A 17,979-nucleotide genomic window follows, 5' to 3' on the forward strand; every position below is an offset into this window, starting at 1 on the left:
TTGTAATTCTCTAAGTAGGCCCGTTATATTTCTAGGTGTGAATTTGTAATAGTTTTTGTATTTGTGTAGTAATATTTTTTAAGAATTTATAAACAATTTTTTAACCTAACTTGAAAATATTAATATGTACTTTTTTTTTTTTAGCTTAGAGATGTCGAAGAAAATTACTTTTAAGGAGAATTGGCTCAAGGAGTCACAGTTTCAGCATATCAAACCCTCCGCTAAAAACATAAATTCTGCGTACTGCACTTTGTGCTACAAAAGTATTCAACTCAGCAATATGGGCCAAATAACTATCACCAGTCATGTTGAAGTAAAAAAACACATTTGCAATTCTGCTGTCAAAATAACACAATAAAAAAACCTTATTTTACCTCATGTTGAAATGTTTATATTACATTTAATCATATGCACGTTAATATTTATGGTATGTAATTCATAAGAAAGTCAGGGAATTTTTCTCTTAAATTTCTGGAAAACAGGGAAAAGTCAGGGAATTCTAAGATTCTATTTCTGTAGCAACCATGTAATCTTACTAGGCATACAGTAACATGTTTTTAATCATCCCATCAAGTCCTCCAGGCATTCATAGAAATGGGCATATATGTGCAGTTAACGCTAGAGGGTGGTATCTGTAGTTGGCTCCCTACGAGAGAGGCAGACCTGTCATTCCCAGCTTATGCAACTAGTATTTTAAGGTAAATGGGGGTTAAGCAGGATTTTAATGAAGGGACGTTAGGTAATGAATCAGCCCAAGAAAGCACTTGAAAATGTTAATAATTGAACATAAATATTGCCTTCTACACACTTTGTTAAACTTTCCATATATCATGACTTATAGATTTATGTATTCAATTTTTATATAAAGTTTATTGTTTAAACAGTTTTTGACTGAAATAAATTTTTTTCTGCAAAGATGAAAATAGCATAATTAAGCCCACTTCACTTGCACAGTCGTGACTCGAAACAGAGAAAAGTGTTAGGTAATCTATTTAATTAACCTCTAAAGTTATTGCTCAGATTTTCCTGGCCTGACTGCAAGCCATCCTTAGTAATATAATAATGTTTGTTAAAATTTCATTTTCTTTTGATTGGTATAAATATACAATCCATTAAGTGTAAATTGAGTAAATACTTTGAAAATTGGTGTGTCAACCACTAACAAGTAACAGCTTCCACCTGTCATCCACTGTGGATCCACAACAAATCTGGGATTGAACTGGACTTCAGTGGCGAGACGCTAATAGCTACTGACTGGGCTAGCCGTGATTTACCTAAATTGATTTGAAATTTAGAATTATTTTTATTTGTGTATGTGTGCAGTAATTTGTTTTGTGCTGATGCAGTGATTTTTATATTTTTTAGAATCCCACTCTGGGGTGGTGTGCTCATCACAATTATTGACACATTCACTTTTCTCGGCTTGGACAAATATGGCCTGCGGAAACTTGAATTCTTTTTTGCGTTCCTTATTTCAGTGATGGCTGTGACGTTTGGCTATGAAGTACGTATTTTTAGCTTTTCACTAATAACAAATATAGTGAATCCAAGTTTTTGTTGTGCATGTGTAATATTTTTTATCCTTGAACTTATTTAATCTCTTATCATAGTATTCATATTTATCTAAACTTTTTAAATCAAGTATAAAACTCTAGGTTAATTTTAATTTAGACTTATTACTAAGTTAAATCATCACATTGTAAATGTGTGAACTATCTTTTGATCAGTTATTTAATAAAGACATTGTCTTGTGTATTTATTTGTATACTCTGAAAAATATTGTAATATAAACATAGGTTGTTAGCAGAACACTAAGTAAGGAGTGAGTGTAGACCTCTTTATCAATTTGCTAATAGGTCGAAGACAAAGTCAATTAATCAATCAAGAATATGCTTGCAATTGGGCTTTCACCTGGTGGCAAGTTGTTCTCCTGTCTTCTTTATTCTCTCCTTTCCTGAAGCTTCTTCTGCAAGTCCTTCCCACCCCTCACAGCTAGTATCTCTCACTCAAGCCCATTCCACTTTCTTCCTCGGTCTTTACTAAAGCCGAAGTAAATCGCATTAAATGTTTTTCAAACAGAGACATTTTTTGGATGTGACTTTTAAGTTGGTGAGTAGATGTTTGGTTATCAAATCATGTAGTAAGTGATTAAAATAAATTAATGTAAATATTTACAAAATAAAAAATACTAGTGTGACTTCACCTGAAAGATGACTGCATTGTAAATCTAGTCTATTACTATCATATTTTAAAACAGCGGATGTTAAATCGTTAGAGATTGGAAATTTTTTAAACTGTGAAATAATGCAAAATAAATTCAGTTTTATGTCAGCAAAATTTGTTTAAAGTTAGCTAATATTTACACTGTACACACTATTTTCCATAAAATTGTATATGCGTTAAGCACTGCCGTGAAATATTGGTGCATAAGTTAAGCATTATTTCACTATAAAAGTTGATGATCCTGTTTTTTTGTCTAGTTTCTTGATGATATGTTTCTGAAAATGACCACTGATGGATTAATTGAATTATGTTTAGGCCTAAATATGTTTACCCATAACTAGCTATAGTATAATACGTTTATTCTATAGTATCAAATACAAAATGATTATTACAGTTATAATTTAGATTTTGGAGTTTTATCCTTTAATTAATTTTGAAAACATGTGTTTTCATGTACAACTTTTTTTTTTTTTTTAGGGAAACCAGATGGTTTTCATGACAGATATAAATGGGTGTTTTTATGTACCATAAAATTGGGTTCTTAACCATTGCAAATTATATTTTTGAACTTAAGGAATTTTACTATTTTACATGTCAGTTTTCTGCACTCCAAAAAGTATTAATTTTAGTATTTTAAAATATGACTAAACTTTAATGACATATATAATATCTCTCACATTTACATTTTGTACTACAGTACAACCCTGTTATAACATTCTCCAAGGGACCAACATAAAAAAATGTTATAAGCAGGAAAATGTTATAAGCAGGAAATCATCTTCACTTTGTAAAAATTACGCGTGGATTGATTAAATTAAAAAGTATAGGTAAAACAACACAAAATACAGGACACTAAGTACAGCAATAGAGTGGAAAATTGGTTAATTTTATTTATAGATAAAACCTAATAATATGCTAAAGAAAAAAAAATGTTTTGTACGATACAGTTCAGAGTCGAAACAGAAATATTCAACTCTTTTGCAATCACAACACGCGTTTTGTTGGGGTTCCTGTCCACTTGGTTAATAAACTGAATTTTTTCAGCTACAGAATATATTTTCGCTTATATTTATCGGCCATCATAGCTGTACAAAAACCTGAATAAAATTTCAATACGGCGTATTTTAATTAAATACGACCGTGACTACAATAAGTAAAAAAAAATTAATAATTACGGTAAAGGTTAACCACAAACAAAAGCCGAGAATATATCCATAGAACAGTTAACCATCTCAAGGTGTTAAACCTTTGAAACAAAAACCAGCACCATAGACTACAGTAGCACTGTTTCCGACCATGTATCAGTGCACAAAATGTGCATCATAAGTATAAAGGAACAAGTCATAGGCTAACAAGCGCGAACAGGACGCCATATTGATAGTCGATCCGGTGCAAGTTGTGGAGTGCGTGTGTACCACATCTATGGTGAACTACTCAAATGTAAACATCTGATGTTTGTATATGCGTGCTGTATTTTCTAGCTATAGTTTCGCTCCAAATTATGACTTTGAAGGAAGGGATACTGCAAATTGTGGCAGTTATCAAAGTAAATTTGAACGTTAAAGGCGGGAATGTAGAAATTTTAATATTGTTACAGGCGGGAAATTAAAGCATTGTGATAAATGGAGAAATGACGGGACCATGAAATTATGGTGTTATAGGCGGGAAAATGTTAAAAACGGGAATGTTATAACCGGGTTGTACTGTATATTAAATGCACACTATATTTATACTGTAACACTTAAACTTAACAGTAAAACTGTAATGTCATTGGATATTAAGGTTTTTATATATATGTATTCATTATATATGACATAAAATTAGTTGCAGTTGTATTAAATAGCTTCAAAATAAACTCTTTGTGGGTGACATATATTGTAGTATGCAGTATGAATGCCTTGGAATTACCAGATAGAAGCTATAATTTTTCTAAACTGCAACCTTTGACTTAGCCAAAGTGAACATGCCTCTTCTAGAAAAATGAAAGTCTACCTAACTACTGTGTGATGCCAGTTTGACATAATAGTTCTTTGCTTGGGGTACTTATTGACATTTTCTCTGTGACAAAATTTATTGGAATAACTGCATGTAAGTTGGGAAGGAAAACCATTTTAATATCTGAGTTCACTAACAAATCAAAATCTTCATAATCCTATCATTTTTACTTTCGTCAAAGTCAAATTTTTAGATTTAAGTAAGCAATTTTCCAATGATTTCGAAATCTCTACAGTAAGAGAAGTTAATGTTATTTATTACTTAGAGTATTAAATATAAATTATTATCATCACAAAATATTTGTTTCATATTTTATATATCAATGTATGTAGTATAATCTAACTACTGTCACACATTTCAATATTTTTAAATGCAAATTGAGTGTACACCGTAGTGCTTTAGTGCTTTTATTTGTATGACTGAATCATCTTATTTGAAAGTTAAATTATTTTATTGAAAATGATTTTGAAAACCATGAATATTTAGTGCTCAAAAAACTTCAGATCATTTAAATGTAGATTTTGGTGGTAAGTAGTTTATGTATAATAATTTGTATTAATTTCAAATATGCTTTGCTCTTTTTATCTGAATCACTGAAAGTATGACGACATTGTAATTGTTAATGTGCAGTGGTGTGTTGTGACAGTATGTGGTGGCTGCACCGGACCAAGTCCAAGTCGTCAAAGGCATGTTCTTCCCATGGTGTGAAAACTGTGATGGTTCTGCATTACTCCAAGCCGTTGGCATTGTAGGGGCTGTCATAATGCCTCACAACTTGTACTTGCATTCCGCCTTGGTCAAGGTAAATCGTAGAAAATCTCTTCTTTCATGCACTTTTTTTAATAGCCAAGGGGATTAATTTTTATTTTAATAACTGGGTACTCTGTATTTAATGAGACTTGATGCTGTAACATTATCAATGTTGGTACAGGTTGACACATTCTGATCCAATTTAATCAATTCCAATAATCAAACATTTTTCATGTTGGAACTTAATACTTTTAATATTGAAAGTATCACACATTTGATTAATATAAAAGAAAAATACATAGATATTTTTGAATATTCTGTAACAAGAATTACTTAAACTTACATTTATACTTATGAATTGCGGCTGATGAAACACATTGTTCTTTTAAATAGTGCAGGCATATTTGTGCAGTAAAACAATGTGCTGCTATAATAAATACTCTGCACTTTATTTAGAAACTGTTGAGTATAAAATTTTGTCTTAAATTTAATTTACATCTTTAAAATAATGAATGCGTGATTAAATAATTCTAGTTTTATTATAATGAATATATTTGCAGAGCAAGTTAAAATTATAACTTACTGATGGAGATATTTTCTCTTTAAGGTATTTATTCCATTACCGATTCCAGTGCTTATCAGTAGTAAACAGAACCCATTGTTACATGAACATAGGTACTAATTGGTGCATTTCTGTCCGCTTTATGCCTAGTTGAACCATGTGAATAGCCACAAACGTTGTTTAATTTTGCACTTGTGATTATGGTAAGTGGTTCATTTAAAGTAGAGAAGTATTGTGCTGTAGTTGCGGATTATTTCTCCCCAATATTTATTCACATGCAAACTGCCTTTCCAACTTCAAAATTTTTATTAACATTATGGTGTGTGACATGCACCAGATGTAAACTAACTGATAGCAGTGATGGGACACTAGTTGTAGACAACATAATTGAACATGAATTTGTACAAGAATGGTCAAGGTAATTTAGCCACGCAAGTTTGGTGTTCCAGTTTTGTGACTTCGGGTATATGAAACTTTCTTATGTTTTGATTAAAATGTAAAGAATATTGGCAAGTCTTTTTTACAGTAGATTGCTTTCATGAAGTTGGATGCTGTTATGTGAAGTTTTATACTATTAAACAGTATTTTAGTTAATATTTTATCAAATTATATTTTTAATTATATTACTAAACTTGGTTTGGAAATATTTTCAACCAAGCTAATTGTTTATACAGTATTATTTAGCCTCATAATTTACAGATAATCAAAATATTTGAAACTAACCAATCTCACTTTTAGGTGATGATATGCTTATGTGATTGTTAATTATGTAAATGTAATTATGCTGTGAATGTATATTTTTCATTTCAGTCTCGTGATGTTGACAGGCGTAAACCTGAAAAAGTTAGGGAAGCCAATATGTACTTCTTCATCGAAGCTTGCATTGCACTGTTTGTGTCTTTCATCATTAATGTCTTTGTTGTGGCTGTTTTTGCCCATGGACTGTACGGAAAGACAAATATGGATGTGGTGAGCATTTTAATTTCTTATGTCATGGAAGTGGTATGGCTAAATATTTTATTAAGGTTAAGCTGCTGGAACCCAGTAACATAACTAAAGTAGTACTATTATTTGCGTGGACTCAATACTTGGTTAGACATATTGATACATAGATGTATTTTTTAGTTAACACAGGCAAGGTTACTTTTAGCTTTGGTAACTGACCTGTTCAAAGGAAATTTGAAATGGTTTGTTAGATACACAGACAAAATTTCAAAAAATATTTGTAGAAATAAAAAACTTTTATACTTATAGTTTTAATTGGGATTCCATCTTGCTGGTTTTAAACAATACAAGCATGTGACTTCCAGCATTATTTATATTTAGCTGAGTATTTTGATATCATGATTGGTTGTGTAAACTGATTAACTTCACATTAATTTAGCCTATATCAAAAGGTGTAGATCAGAGGTGGAGAACTTGAAGTCTACAAACCTGCTATGTCTTGCTATCAATTTTTCAAATAACAAATGTTGCTTATACAAACATTTATCATTTTATGGGTACTTGTGAAAGTCTGAAAAATAGTATAGTATGTAAAATCTCAAGGTTACATTTAAATGCTTTTGTGATTTTACATGGGTTTTTTAAAAGGAGAATTATCAACTAGTTTGCAGAACATTTTTCTGTTCACTCAGTCTGATACCGTAGCATCAAGAAACCTAATAAAACAGAATATCCACAAGGTTTGCTAGATATTTGGAAAAGGGCAACTTGACTCCTATTATAATCCCGTCAATGCTAAGGTTTGGGTAGAAAATTGAATTCTAACTATTCAGTGCAATTATATAATTTAAAAGTAAATCAATTAATTGTTTATTAAATTAATAGGTATTACTTAACTATACTGTATTTGTGAAATAGTGATTAAATGAGATAAAATTTACATATTTAAACCCTAGTATTCATGTGTTATCATTGTTAATGGCAGCCAGATAAACTGAATATTAGTTCAGCAATATTACGAGTACATTTTCTATTAATATCCTTTGAAATTGGGAACCATTATTTAAATTTTTTATTTTTTTTTTGAGTTGCAATGTCATGTTTCATCATAGATACATACAGCTAGTAAGCTGCTACTGTTTCACATGGTGGTATATCAATTGTGACTGTTGATTTGACACCGTTGCAACTACTGAGTTTACTTCTTTTAATGGCCATTGTAAAGAAGTGTTTGTGTTTTGTGTTGTAGTCTGTGGTTGATGTTTAATTTTTTTCCCCACAACTGGTACATGTGGCGAAACAAATACAAGTATTACTTTGTTTTCAAGTTTTTATTGTCTCAAAATAGTCCATGTTTTTAATTGTCTATGCCTTTATTCTACTACTGTGTTGTGAGACATTAGTGAAATTATAACGAGCAACCCTGGTTAATTATTATTTTTTTCATAATTTTCTATAACTAATTTAGACTATAATTTAAGAAATTTTGCATTTTTAAACTTATAGTCATTTTAGTTTGTAGGTACATATTTTTTAATTTATAAGTTGTTTCACTTTTAAAGTAATTTGCCTTTGTATGAATTTTAAATTTTTTAATATCTTGTAATATTTTAGATTTTATTTTAGGTTTACTTTAGGTGAAGCTAGGCAAATGAAAAAGGACTGCCCATTTCTTGAATGTTGGCATTTCTGTGCTAGCAAGTTGTAAGCGCCTGCGATGATGTCATATGGCCAACAGTTAACAATTGACACAAAGCTTTTGCCTACTTTTTATTTAGATTTTAATGCTCATTAGATGTTAGAATTTTTAGCACCTTCATCCCACATAAATCCCTCTTTTTCTTGATTTATTACTGAATACTTTATAGGTACCTTTTTGTGACAAATAAGTTATTTACTTTTGAAAATATTCAATAGGGATAATAAGTCATAAAGAAACAAGTATTAGATATGTTTAACCTCTCTAATGAGCCAGAATTAAAGTTTGTATTATAAGTGACAAGTATTTTTATTGTATTATTAATGCTGTCTTGAATGTGTTACAGAGAGAAATGTGTTTCACACAGAATCCAGAAAATCCTTTTGCATCAGTATTCCCAGTAAGTTTTTACAGTTAATTTGATTGAAAATCACTTTGATTGAAGTTAAACACATCTAGAAAAATTTGTGGCCGATGTTTCTCTGTGTTCCAGAATAATACAGAATTGGTAGATGCTGACATTTACAAAGGTGGTGTGTTTTTGGGCTGTGCGTTTGGTATCGCTGCAATGTATATCTGGGCAGTGGGTATCTTGGCTGCTGGCCAGTCCAGTACCATGACTGGTACATATTCTGGACAGTTTGCGATGGAGGTTGGTACATTCGTGTTGCTATGTTGTCTGATTGGTTTTGTGATATATTATTCATTTTACTGAGTTATATGCTTATAGAATAAATTAAAATTACAGTGAAACATAATTAAACACTAAAATGGAATTTTTTTTTTAAAGGAGTTATTTTATAGAAGATTTTTTAAAAACAAAACGTTGGGTGCAGCTTGCAAATTCTGTAAGAGGCACAATTGAAAATTAATATGCACCTTTAATTACACAATTTCCCCAATCAAAATATGGAAGAATAAGATAGACAATTCAATCCCAATTACATATTTTTACTTTCTATTTAGAGTTTAATTCTTAGTGGATGGTAGACTTTTTAGAACGTGAGTTGTGATGGTAATATTATTATTTGTGTAATATGCATGTGAAATTATCAAACATATATTTGGCAATTGGTTTTTATAAAATATTAAAAAAGAGGGGATTAGTTAAACTATAGGGCTGTTTCAACATGTTACTTAGAATTCTTTGGCAAAGAAATGCTAACTTGATAGTACTAAAATTATAAAAATGTAACAGTATTTCTATAAAAATATACTCGAAGTAAAAACTAGCTAGTGATCAACAAACCCGCTGTAAATATTTCAAGTAAATATGGTGGCTCGTTGATTGCAAAGATTTTGAAAAATATCCTTTACAAGGGAATATAAAAGTTTTGCTGCTATATATAAATGTTATAAATAATATTTTTGAAGTGAGGTACAACAGATTCATATCAAGTGTTAGTTGGGAGTTATTTTTACCTTAAACTATCCACAACAAATGGAGGAACAAAGATAGTGAAAACTTCATCCCGGCCTTAAAATTTATATTGTCACTACATGCTCTACTATCAGATATTTTTAGAATTATCTTTACTTTTCATAACCAATTAAATAAATTTCTCACTGTATTGTAATCTCATATATACTTTCCGAATATATGCTAATAATGTTTTAACATTTGCTTGGTGTTACGGCTGTATTTCTCTAAGCATGCCCGGTAGCTTAACCAGCACGTTACATAGTTACTCTTCAAGATAATGATAATTTACAGAAAGTGATATACGAATTTTGTCAATAATATGATGTGTTCCTTTTAAAATATGTTTAAGGTTGTGATGTAATATTCCAGTGTGTTTTACTTTGTGACTGTAAGGAGTAATAAATAATAAATTACTAATATGCATTAAGAATTATTGTATTTAATAATGGGTGCCACAGAATATATATGAAAGATTAGATAGTATAACCAATCTGACACTAATATGTTAATTCCTTAAACAAACTTAAATCATTAACTATATGTGTTTGTTGGTGAGATTCCTAACAACCCAGTGTTTTTACTAAAACTGTTAACGTCGCAAATATGTTATATTTTAATAGGGTAATTTTCTTAAAGTATATATAAAGTAGACACATCACTGGGGAGGGACATCACAAGATTCTCAGTCGGTAGAAGCTCGGAGTTCTTTTTCAGGACCACCAGGTAGTTCCCTCGTGGACTGCAGCTAGGAGGCGTGTACTGGAATGGACTACTAGACTACGGCTGGCTATAGTTGTTCTGGAACTAGGCCTCCACCAATCCAGTCGGCTTCTGAAAAGTTGAAGTAGTAGGAACGGTCTCACCGAATAGAAGGCAGATTAATCATCGGTCTAGACGATGGCTTGTCGACGACCCAGGTTGTAGTTCGTTTCGGCAGGAACCATTCATCAAGACATCACATTGGCGGGTTGGAATATATGAAAATTTTAATAAATATGCAAACCATGCATATCACAAGATAGAATTATCTTCTTAGAATATCTATTCGTCCATGTAAAACGCCAAAATATGTAAGAACACACAATCTAGCACCAGGCGTTAGCTCATTTCACCATGGTAGACTATTACATTCTTTTTCCATCATACACGGCCATCTTTTCTTTAATATCCTTGTTGTAGCAACCCCAGGCGAAAAACAAAGAAGACTCAACACAGCAAAGACAGCTATGTGGATTTGGTTATTTTGTCTATGACATAATGCTTGGTTCATGAACTGTAATAAAACTTTATACTATCCCAAGGAAATGTGTAGATGATCAAATAGAAACAAGCCTAGGAGTTTGGATTAAATCAAAAAGTGTATCCTGGGTTGTTAGAACTCACTTACATTTAAATATCAACTTAATAATAATTACATAAAACATGAATAATAATAATATGACACAAATAATAACTGTAAATACTCTGAGTAGTTACAGTATCAGGTTTTAAAAAGTAAGCAAGAAATGTAATATCAGCATTGTAGTTGTATATATTTATTATGTGTTCAAAAACTTATAAACAATAATAATTTTCAGAGGTGTTTCAGAACTTCTGCAATTCCTTCTATTTTATAACTTTAACTATTATGCTGTTTTATATGGTTTTATACAATGTTTGAATTAAGCACTTGTTATTGAATGGCCTTTTACAAACTGTTACTATGCGACCAATGGTGGAACTACATTATTTATTTTTAAGTAGATGTTGCATATCCTTAACAAATTGAGGGTGGTAAACTTAACATTTTCAGTCAACACTTTTTATCTCGTTAGCTAGTAAATAGAACAAGCAGAATTTGTTTTACATTATGCAGTTATTGATCATTATTTTTAAATATTTAAACTAATTAATGATTTCTGTCTAATTTCCAGGGATTTCTGAATCTCCAATGGGCTCGTTGGAAGAGAGTGCTGGCTACCCGAACGCTTGCTATTATCCCCACTTTCATGGTAGCCTTTTATAGTGATATTGACAAACTGACTGGAATGAATGATATTCTAAATGCTGTGATGAGCCTTCAGTTGCCATTTGCGACCATACCTACTATTGCATTTACTAGCAGTGTTCACATCATGGGCGAGTTCAAAAATGGATTGTGAGTATCATTAGTTATTTACTTTATTTAAGGGCCAGCCTATCTGGGCACACATACAGTGTGTGCAGAACTTCAGGAAAAACCATGCAATTTGAAAACTGCTCCAGACATCAGAGTGGTGTCTGCCTACTGAAAGCATTTAAGAATATGCCAAAGGCGAAGGAGTAGTTCCGTTGCCTTATTTGTTTTTTTAACTGTATCTTTAGGAGAGTGAAAAGGGCTAAAACATATGTTTTCAGAATAATTTTGTAGACATGATACATCCTGTACAGATTTTTGAAAGCACTTGAGGGCTTTGCATTACACCCCCGCCTCACTAACACAGATACACCCCTGACTATGGTTCACTATGGTTGAGTCTCCCACCAAGGTGACCCGGGTTTGATTACCGTCAGTGTTGAATCCAGATTTTTCGCAAGTGAGAAACATAGAATTTTTTAAAAATTTTTTTACACTCCCCATTTTCTCCACCCATTCATTCCGTCAGTGCTCCGTTCTCATCTTTTAATTCTCACCGCCTCTAATGACATTATTGTCGATGACATATTGTCAATTTATCAATTGATATATTCTTTCATATATGTTAAAATTTTTGTTTGCATGAAAGTTTTGCAGTGTTGCACCTTGAAAAGCCCTCAATTGAATGTGATACTTTAACTGGCAGCTAAAAGGGACAGAGTGGGTTAAATGTATGTACATTTTTGCATTGAGGTTGTGAAATAAAGTAATAACTTTCTGTTTTATATTGTTATTGTGGTCTTATTTTGGAGAAGTGTTGAACACTTTATATCCTAAGTAAAAACATTTATAGTAAACCTAAATAGGGGTGTGCAAAGCTTTGCATTTTTGACGTTGAATCAAAAATTTTTGTGCCACACAGATTTTATCTTTGACTTCAGAATATCTTCAAATGAAAAGTGAAATTTTTTTGCTAAAATCTTGCTTCGTTTTACTATTGTTTTTAGAAGATAAACTATTGGATTGGTATGATTTAGGTCCTATTATAGTGTCAGTTTTTTAACTTAAAACAGCACAGGAATTGGTTGTTTATATCTAGCTGCATGTTAAAACATGGCAAAACGCAACAAACATTTAAGGTGGGTTGAGACTCCGAAACTCGAATCGAGTTGAGTGAGTAGCTTCAGCTCGACTTGGCTCGAAATTAGTTTATTCTACTAAACTGGACGATACTCAACAGTATTTTTTTTAAACTCAATATATATTTGACATGTGCAATGAGTATAAAGCCACGTACATACCACTATTTTGCAAACTCTTTTCAGTCAATTTGTATATTTTAGTTCCTATTAAGTTATCCTGCAATTTACACAGTTTTCTTCAAATATTGTTTAATGTAGAAAAAATTTTATAGCAATGAATATTTCCATTACTTGTCTTAAAAGTAACGAGATCCAATAAAATTATATATGCAGTACAGTAGACAGTCTATTATTAGCACTAATCCAAAATCATGGATAATTTGCAAGATAATTTGCATGCCGTACATAGTTCTAATAAAGCATTTATAACACTTTCGTATTATTTATAGTGGTCCTTTATTTGCTTCTTATGAAAACATCAGGATATGTGTTACTGAAACATTTATTTCTTAAATGTAGAACATCTTCTGAATAAATTGATACTTTAGAAGGGCATAACCTCATCGCTAAAACAAACTTAACAATGGAGCAAGGGGCCAGCACGAAGTCTATTTTCAGTAGAAAGTAAAAAGTAAGAAAGCCAATGATTTCATTCTTTAAATTATAATTAATTTTTATACTCGTGTGTCTTCTGAATTGGAGGTCTAGAGATCAGCATCCGTGACTTCAAGCATTGAGGTCTTGGGTTCGCGTCTCACTTCTGGCATGTATGCTTTTGGAATTGCAGTGCTGTTGGTGAATTGTTGGTTAGTCCAAATTGAAACCCTTTTACATCACTTCTTCATACATATGTTTAGTTGTGTGTGTGGTTGTGTTTCTGATGAATTGCAAATGTGTGGTACGGAGTGTGGTGACCCAGTGGTAAGACACTGGTCCACAGGACCCGGGCCTGACTCCTGACCTGGTCATTGTGATGTCAGTTTCCTCACTCCAGGCACATGCTGGGCTGGTTCCTTACCATAGGCCGCGGCCGGTTCCTTTCCCGTTTTCCTTGAGCTGTGTTGTTCAGTTCATCCGTCTGAATGACTTTGCTGACAAGATGTTAAACATAAGTTTGAAAAAATTGGTTGTCTGTAAAGTCGGTTTACGGACGATAGTTTAAACTGACGTCATAACAAAACATTGATGAAATGATTGCATACTTTTATGAATAAAAATGAATCATTTTTATTGAATTATCACTATTTTGTACGGATACAAAGAAGGAGTGAAATGAAATTTTAAATTTAATCGATAAATTTGCTTTTATTTGCACTCATTAATTCAAATATGTTTATTACTTTAACGAAGAGATTATTTTAACTATATCTTTTATACATGTTTGCTATTTAACTTCTTCCAATCTGTGTTATTCTGTTAAGGATAGGACGATGATAGGAAAAGTAGGAAACGAATGGGAGTGTTTCAAGTTTAATGTGCCTCGAAAAAGTCAAATCGATGGTTGTTCCAATCGAGTGGAAGAGAGATAGATGTGGCGCAAGCGTACAATGAGCTTAACGGGACACATCGTAATGGGACAATGTGCATAACGGGACACTTTTTTGTACGTGCAGCCGGCGTTCATCGATTTATTAGACGTTGTTACGTCAAAAAAAAGTGTGTGGTTAAAAGAAATTTTTTATGCTTGAGTTATAGTGTCCCATGGTTTAATATGCAAATGTAGTACAGTCAGAGCTATCGAGAGGAAGCCCGTAGCATGGGAGCCTGGTTAAACTTCATGACTTTTTTAGCACATGAGTTTAGACTAACAGAATAGAAAATTATAAGTTTATTGCTAATGGAATTAATTGGAAACCTTTCACATTATGTGATTGATACCTGCAGATCAAGTTTACAGCTATGGCCTTGGTAACATTTAGTGACTTTAAGTTTTTTCTTTTTTAATTGCTGAGTGTTTAAAAAGTAATGCATTACAAAATTATTTGCACTCGGGTCTTCAGTTTCTCTCGCCAGCCCTGATGACAGGTAGCTAATGAATTCCTATGATCATGAACTGAACTGATGTGTCTGTTTCGAGATGGCTCATTTAAGCGAATAACTTTAGAAAGCTAGCATAGTCAATTTTATTACAGTATCGATGGTTGGTCATATTTACCAGAGTAAAAATCTTTGCGTCATAAGCACTGCAAAGAATTTTTTTCTCCCAAATGTATCGTATGTTTGATTTTATTGTGCATGTTTATCAATTGTAGCAATATTCAGGATTGTGCTGCAAACATTTTGAGTCACAGTCTCTAATATTTTCATACAGGATGGCATTTTAAAACTTTTGAAAAAATTTCCTTAAACTCAAGAACTTTGACCATATTAAAAAAAAATTTTTTCAGTACCTTAATTAATTGGCTACCACCTGTTCTCTGCTTGACATAAGAGTTCTGGGAAAACCTGTTCATATAAACTTCTGTTATCCATGTATTTTTCCCAGCTTACCTTTACTCAAATTTTTATTAATCATGTGCAAATTTATGGGCATTTCTGTGTAAGTTAATGTGACTTATATGTCTTATTTTCTTCTGTAAAATTATCATTATAAATGGCTGTTTTGAACATTCATAGTTTGGCTTGACAAAAGCCTAATAGTTTATTGTTATTTAAAATTAGCTCCACTTTTTTATGGAATGATTCACACATTATGTACTTTACTGAGTTACTTAAATTGTGCAACATCATTTTTCTTTAATGTTATTTATACTTGTTTCGAATATATGCATGTTATGTAGTCATTAATCGTGCTTCATGTATTCATGAAAAACAGGCCTTTATTTACTGTGTTTTTAATTTTTCTAGGTCCAACAAAATTGTTTCCGTAGCATTATCTGCTGTTGTCATTACCATTAACATCTACTTCGTAGTGGTCAACCTGCTAACATCATCATTAGGATGGTTACCATTGCTTGCTATTTCTGTTTTGGCTGTGCTCTACTTGTTGTTCTGCCTGTACCTGACCATACATATGCTCATCAACTTAGGCTTCACATCGCTTGCAAACAACTATGTAAGTACCTTTTTATAAATCACATGTATATAAATTTTTGACATCTGTATACATTTTAGTTTTGTTTTAATTGGAATATTTTTTTGCTCTTGTACACACTAGGCTTACATATATTGTTTGATTGGCCATGCCAAGCTTGAAATTAGCAAAGTAATTTGGCTAAAAATTATAGATGTATGCAATTAATATCTTTGTTGATGTCTTTGTTGGTCTTATAATTACTAAAAAAAATTGTAGTTATTAAGTATTCTGATTTATTATTTACTGAAAAAAAATTATAATATTTTAATTTTAAATGAGTTTTTACTTATAAAAAATTATTGTAATCCAATTTTTTTTTTTTGCAATTTTCAAGGTATAATGAAAAATTATATATAAAAATAGTCCAAGAAAGTCTGATATTTTGAAGTATAAATCATAGTATTATTTTACAGTATTGAAGAAGATGATTTGTATATGCCATCATTGGACTAAATATTTGGGGATTAAATTTTATATCAGCAATTTATTTAAACAATGAATGTGTGTACAATTCATACAGTTATCATTATATGTTATTTAAGCGTGCGAGCTACCTCAAGATCAGCTAATTAGCCTAAAATAAGACATTGAGCAGCAAAGAAATTTATTAACATGACTAAATGGAGTGAGTGATGAATGCTGTAAACAAAATCTACCATAATTTGTATGTATCAAGTATTGTGTATAATTTGTTTTATATTCTTAAGTTATTGAATTGAGTAGTACACATTTTTGGCATTTGATGACGTACATTTTGTATTCACAAATAAAAATTTTTTATGCTGCCCATGTGTGAAACAGGGTTAGCAGGAATAAGTTAATATAAGGTTGGCAGTACATTGAACCAGCTGCCTGACCCATGGAACTGTCCTGTGACAAACAAGCAATCTGGGGAAGGAATGAGTTGAGATAGATGTAGTGCATGACTGAACGAAGTAAAATCAGTAAAAGTAACCCGAAAAAGTCCACTTGCTTCAATAATAATAATAATAATTATTAGGGCCATGCATATTTCGCGAAAAGATTCCAAGACTAGCTGAAAGATAAAACACTGTAGCATCGTCTGTGTTTCGTGATTGGGTGAGTTTCTTTCAGGTACATGACGATTGTTAAAACACCAATCACATTAATTCATTGCGGAACCAAATGCGTCCTGAGTGGCTCAGCCAAATAAGGCAACTACTCCTCTCGCAGACGGCCGCCAATCACAAGGAAGAAACCGCTGGTGCGGGTATACCTTTTTGCAGTCTAATAGGCATTCAGATTTATTCGCGAAAAATGCCTGCCCCTAATAATTATATATTAAATTGATGGGGAGGGTCTGTGAAATAAATTATAGATATCAGTAGATTTAAGGTGTTTGCATTCATTTAATGTTTAACATTAACTAGTGTTAATATTTCTTCACAAGCTGGTCATGAAGATCATGCAGGATCCAATCTGTGGATTCACAGTCCAGCAGTTCCACTGGTATGTGCGTCAGTAGAATACATACATAGCATACTTTTTGAGGATTGTGGTCACAACATATTTGTGTTGCCACTTCTGTTTAGGAAATGTTATTTACTATTAAAATATATTTTCATTAATTTGCTCATCAGTTACTTTGAAATAAATTTTTGCGAAGTTATTATGGGCCTTTTACTAAGGAAATTAATTTTTATGTGAGCTCAATTAAGTCAGAATAAGTTACAATTTGAGAATTGCTAGACATGCATTGTTGAAGAATTAAGAGTGCTACTGATAGAAGTAGCTTTTGAATGATAGACTATTGTATAAATATTCCATGAAAACAGTTGTTTAGTTAGTACATTTAAAAGAGTTATAGGTCAAGGAACTGTAAGATTTTACTTTAAGTGTTTTCTTTAGTTTCAATATACATCTATTTTTGTGACTTTTTGAGCCATGCAAATGGAGTGCTTCTTACAACTGACTGCATTTTACATTTGGAGGCAAACTTGACAAAATTTGAGATAAATATAAATAAAGCTTTTTATTCAGTTTTGGTGGTATAATATAGGATGTTGGCATAAGAGACAGTAACATGTCAACTGTCACTTTAAGATAAT

The 17,979-nt window shown here is 31.7% G+C and overlaps 1 protein-coding gene across 2 annotated transcripts in view; it reads left to right on the forward strand.

Moving 5' to 3' along the window:
• Window positions 1–17,979, forward strand: part of LOC134529154 (protein Malvolio) — a 62,171-nt gene that overhangs the window by 22,804 nt on the left and 21,388 nt on the right. For both annotated transcript variants that reach the window (XM_063362933.1, XM_063362932.1), the window contains exons 5-11: window positions 1,366–1,504; window positions 4,865–5,020; window positions 6,341–6,499; window positions 8,521–8,574; window positions 8,668–8,826; window positions 11,511–11,734; window positions 15,682–15,889. In XM_063362933.1, the coding sequence (XP_063219003.1) occupies window positions 1,366–1,504; window positions 4,865–5,020; window positions 6,341–6,499; window positions 8,521–8,574; window positions 8,668–8,826; window positions 11,511–11,734; window positions 15,682–15,889 (1,099 nt within the window). The remainder of the gene's footprint in view (window positions 1–1,365; window positions 1,505–4,864; window positions 5,021–6,340; window positions 6,500–8,520; window positions 8,575–8,667; window positions 8,827–11,510; window positions 11,735–15,681; window positions 15,890–17,979) is intronic.

The sequence above is a fragment of the Bacillus rossius genome, chromosome 2 (genome assembly GCF_032445375.1).
Source record: "Bacillus rossius redtenbacheri isolate Brsri chromosome 2, Brsri_v3, whole genome shotgun sequence".
NCBI lineage: Eukaryota > Metazoa > Arthropoda > Insecta > Phasmatodea > Bacillidae > Bacillus > Bacillus rossius.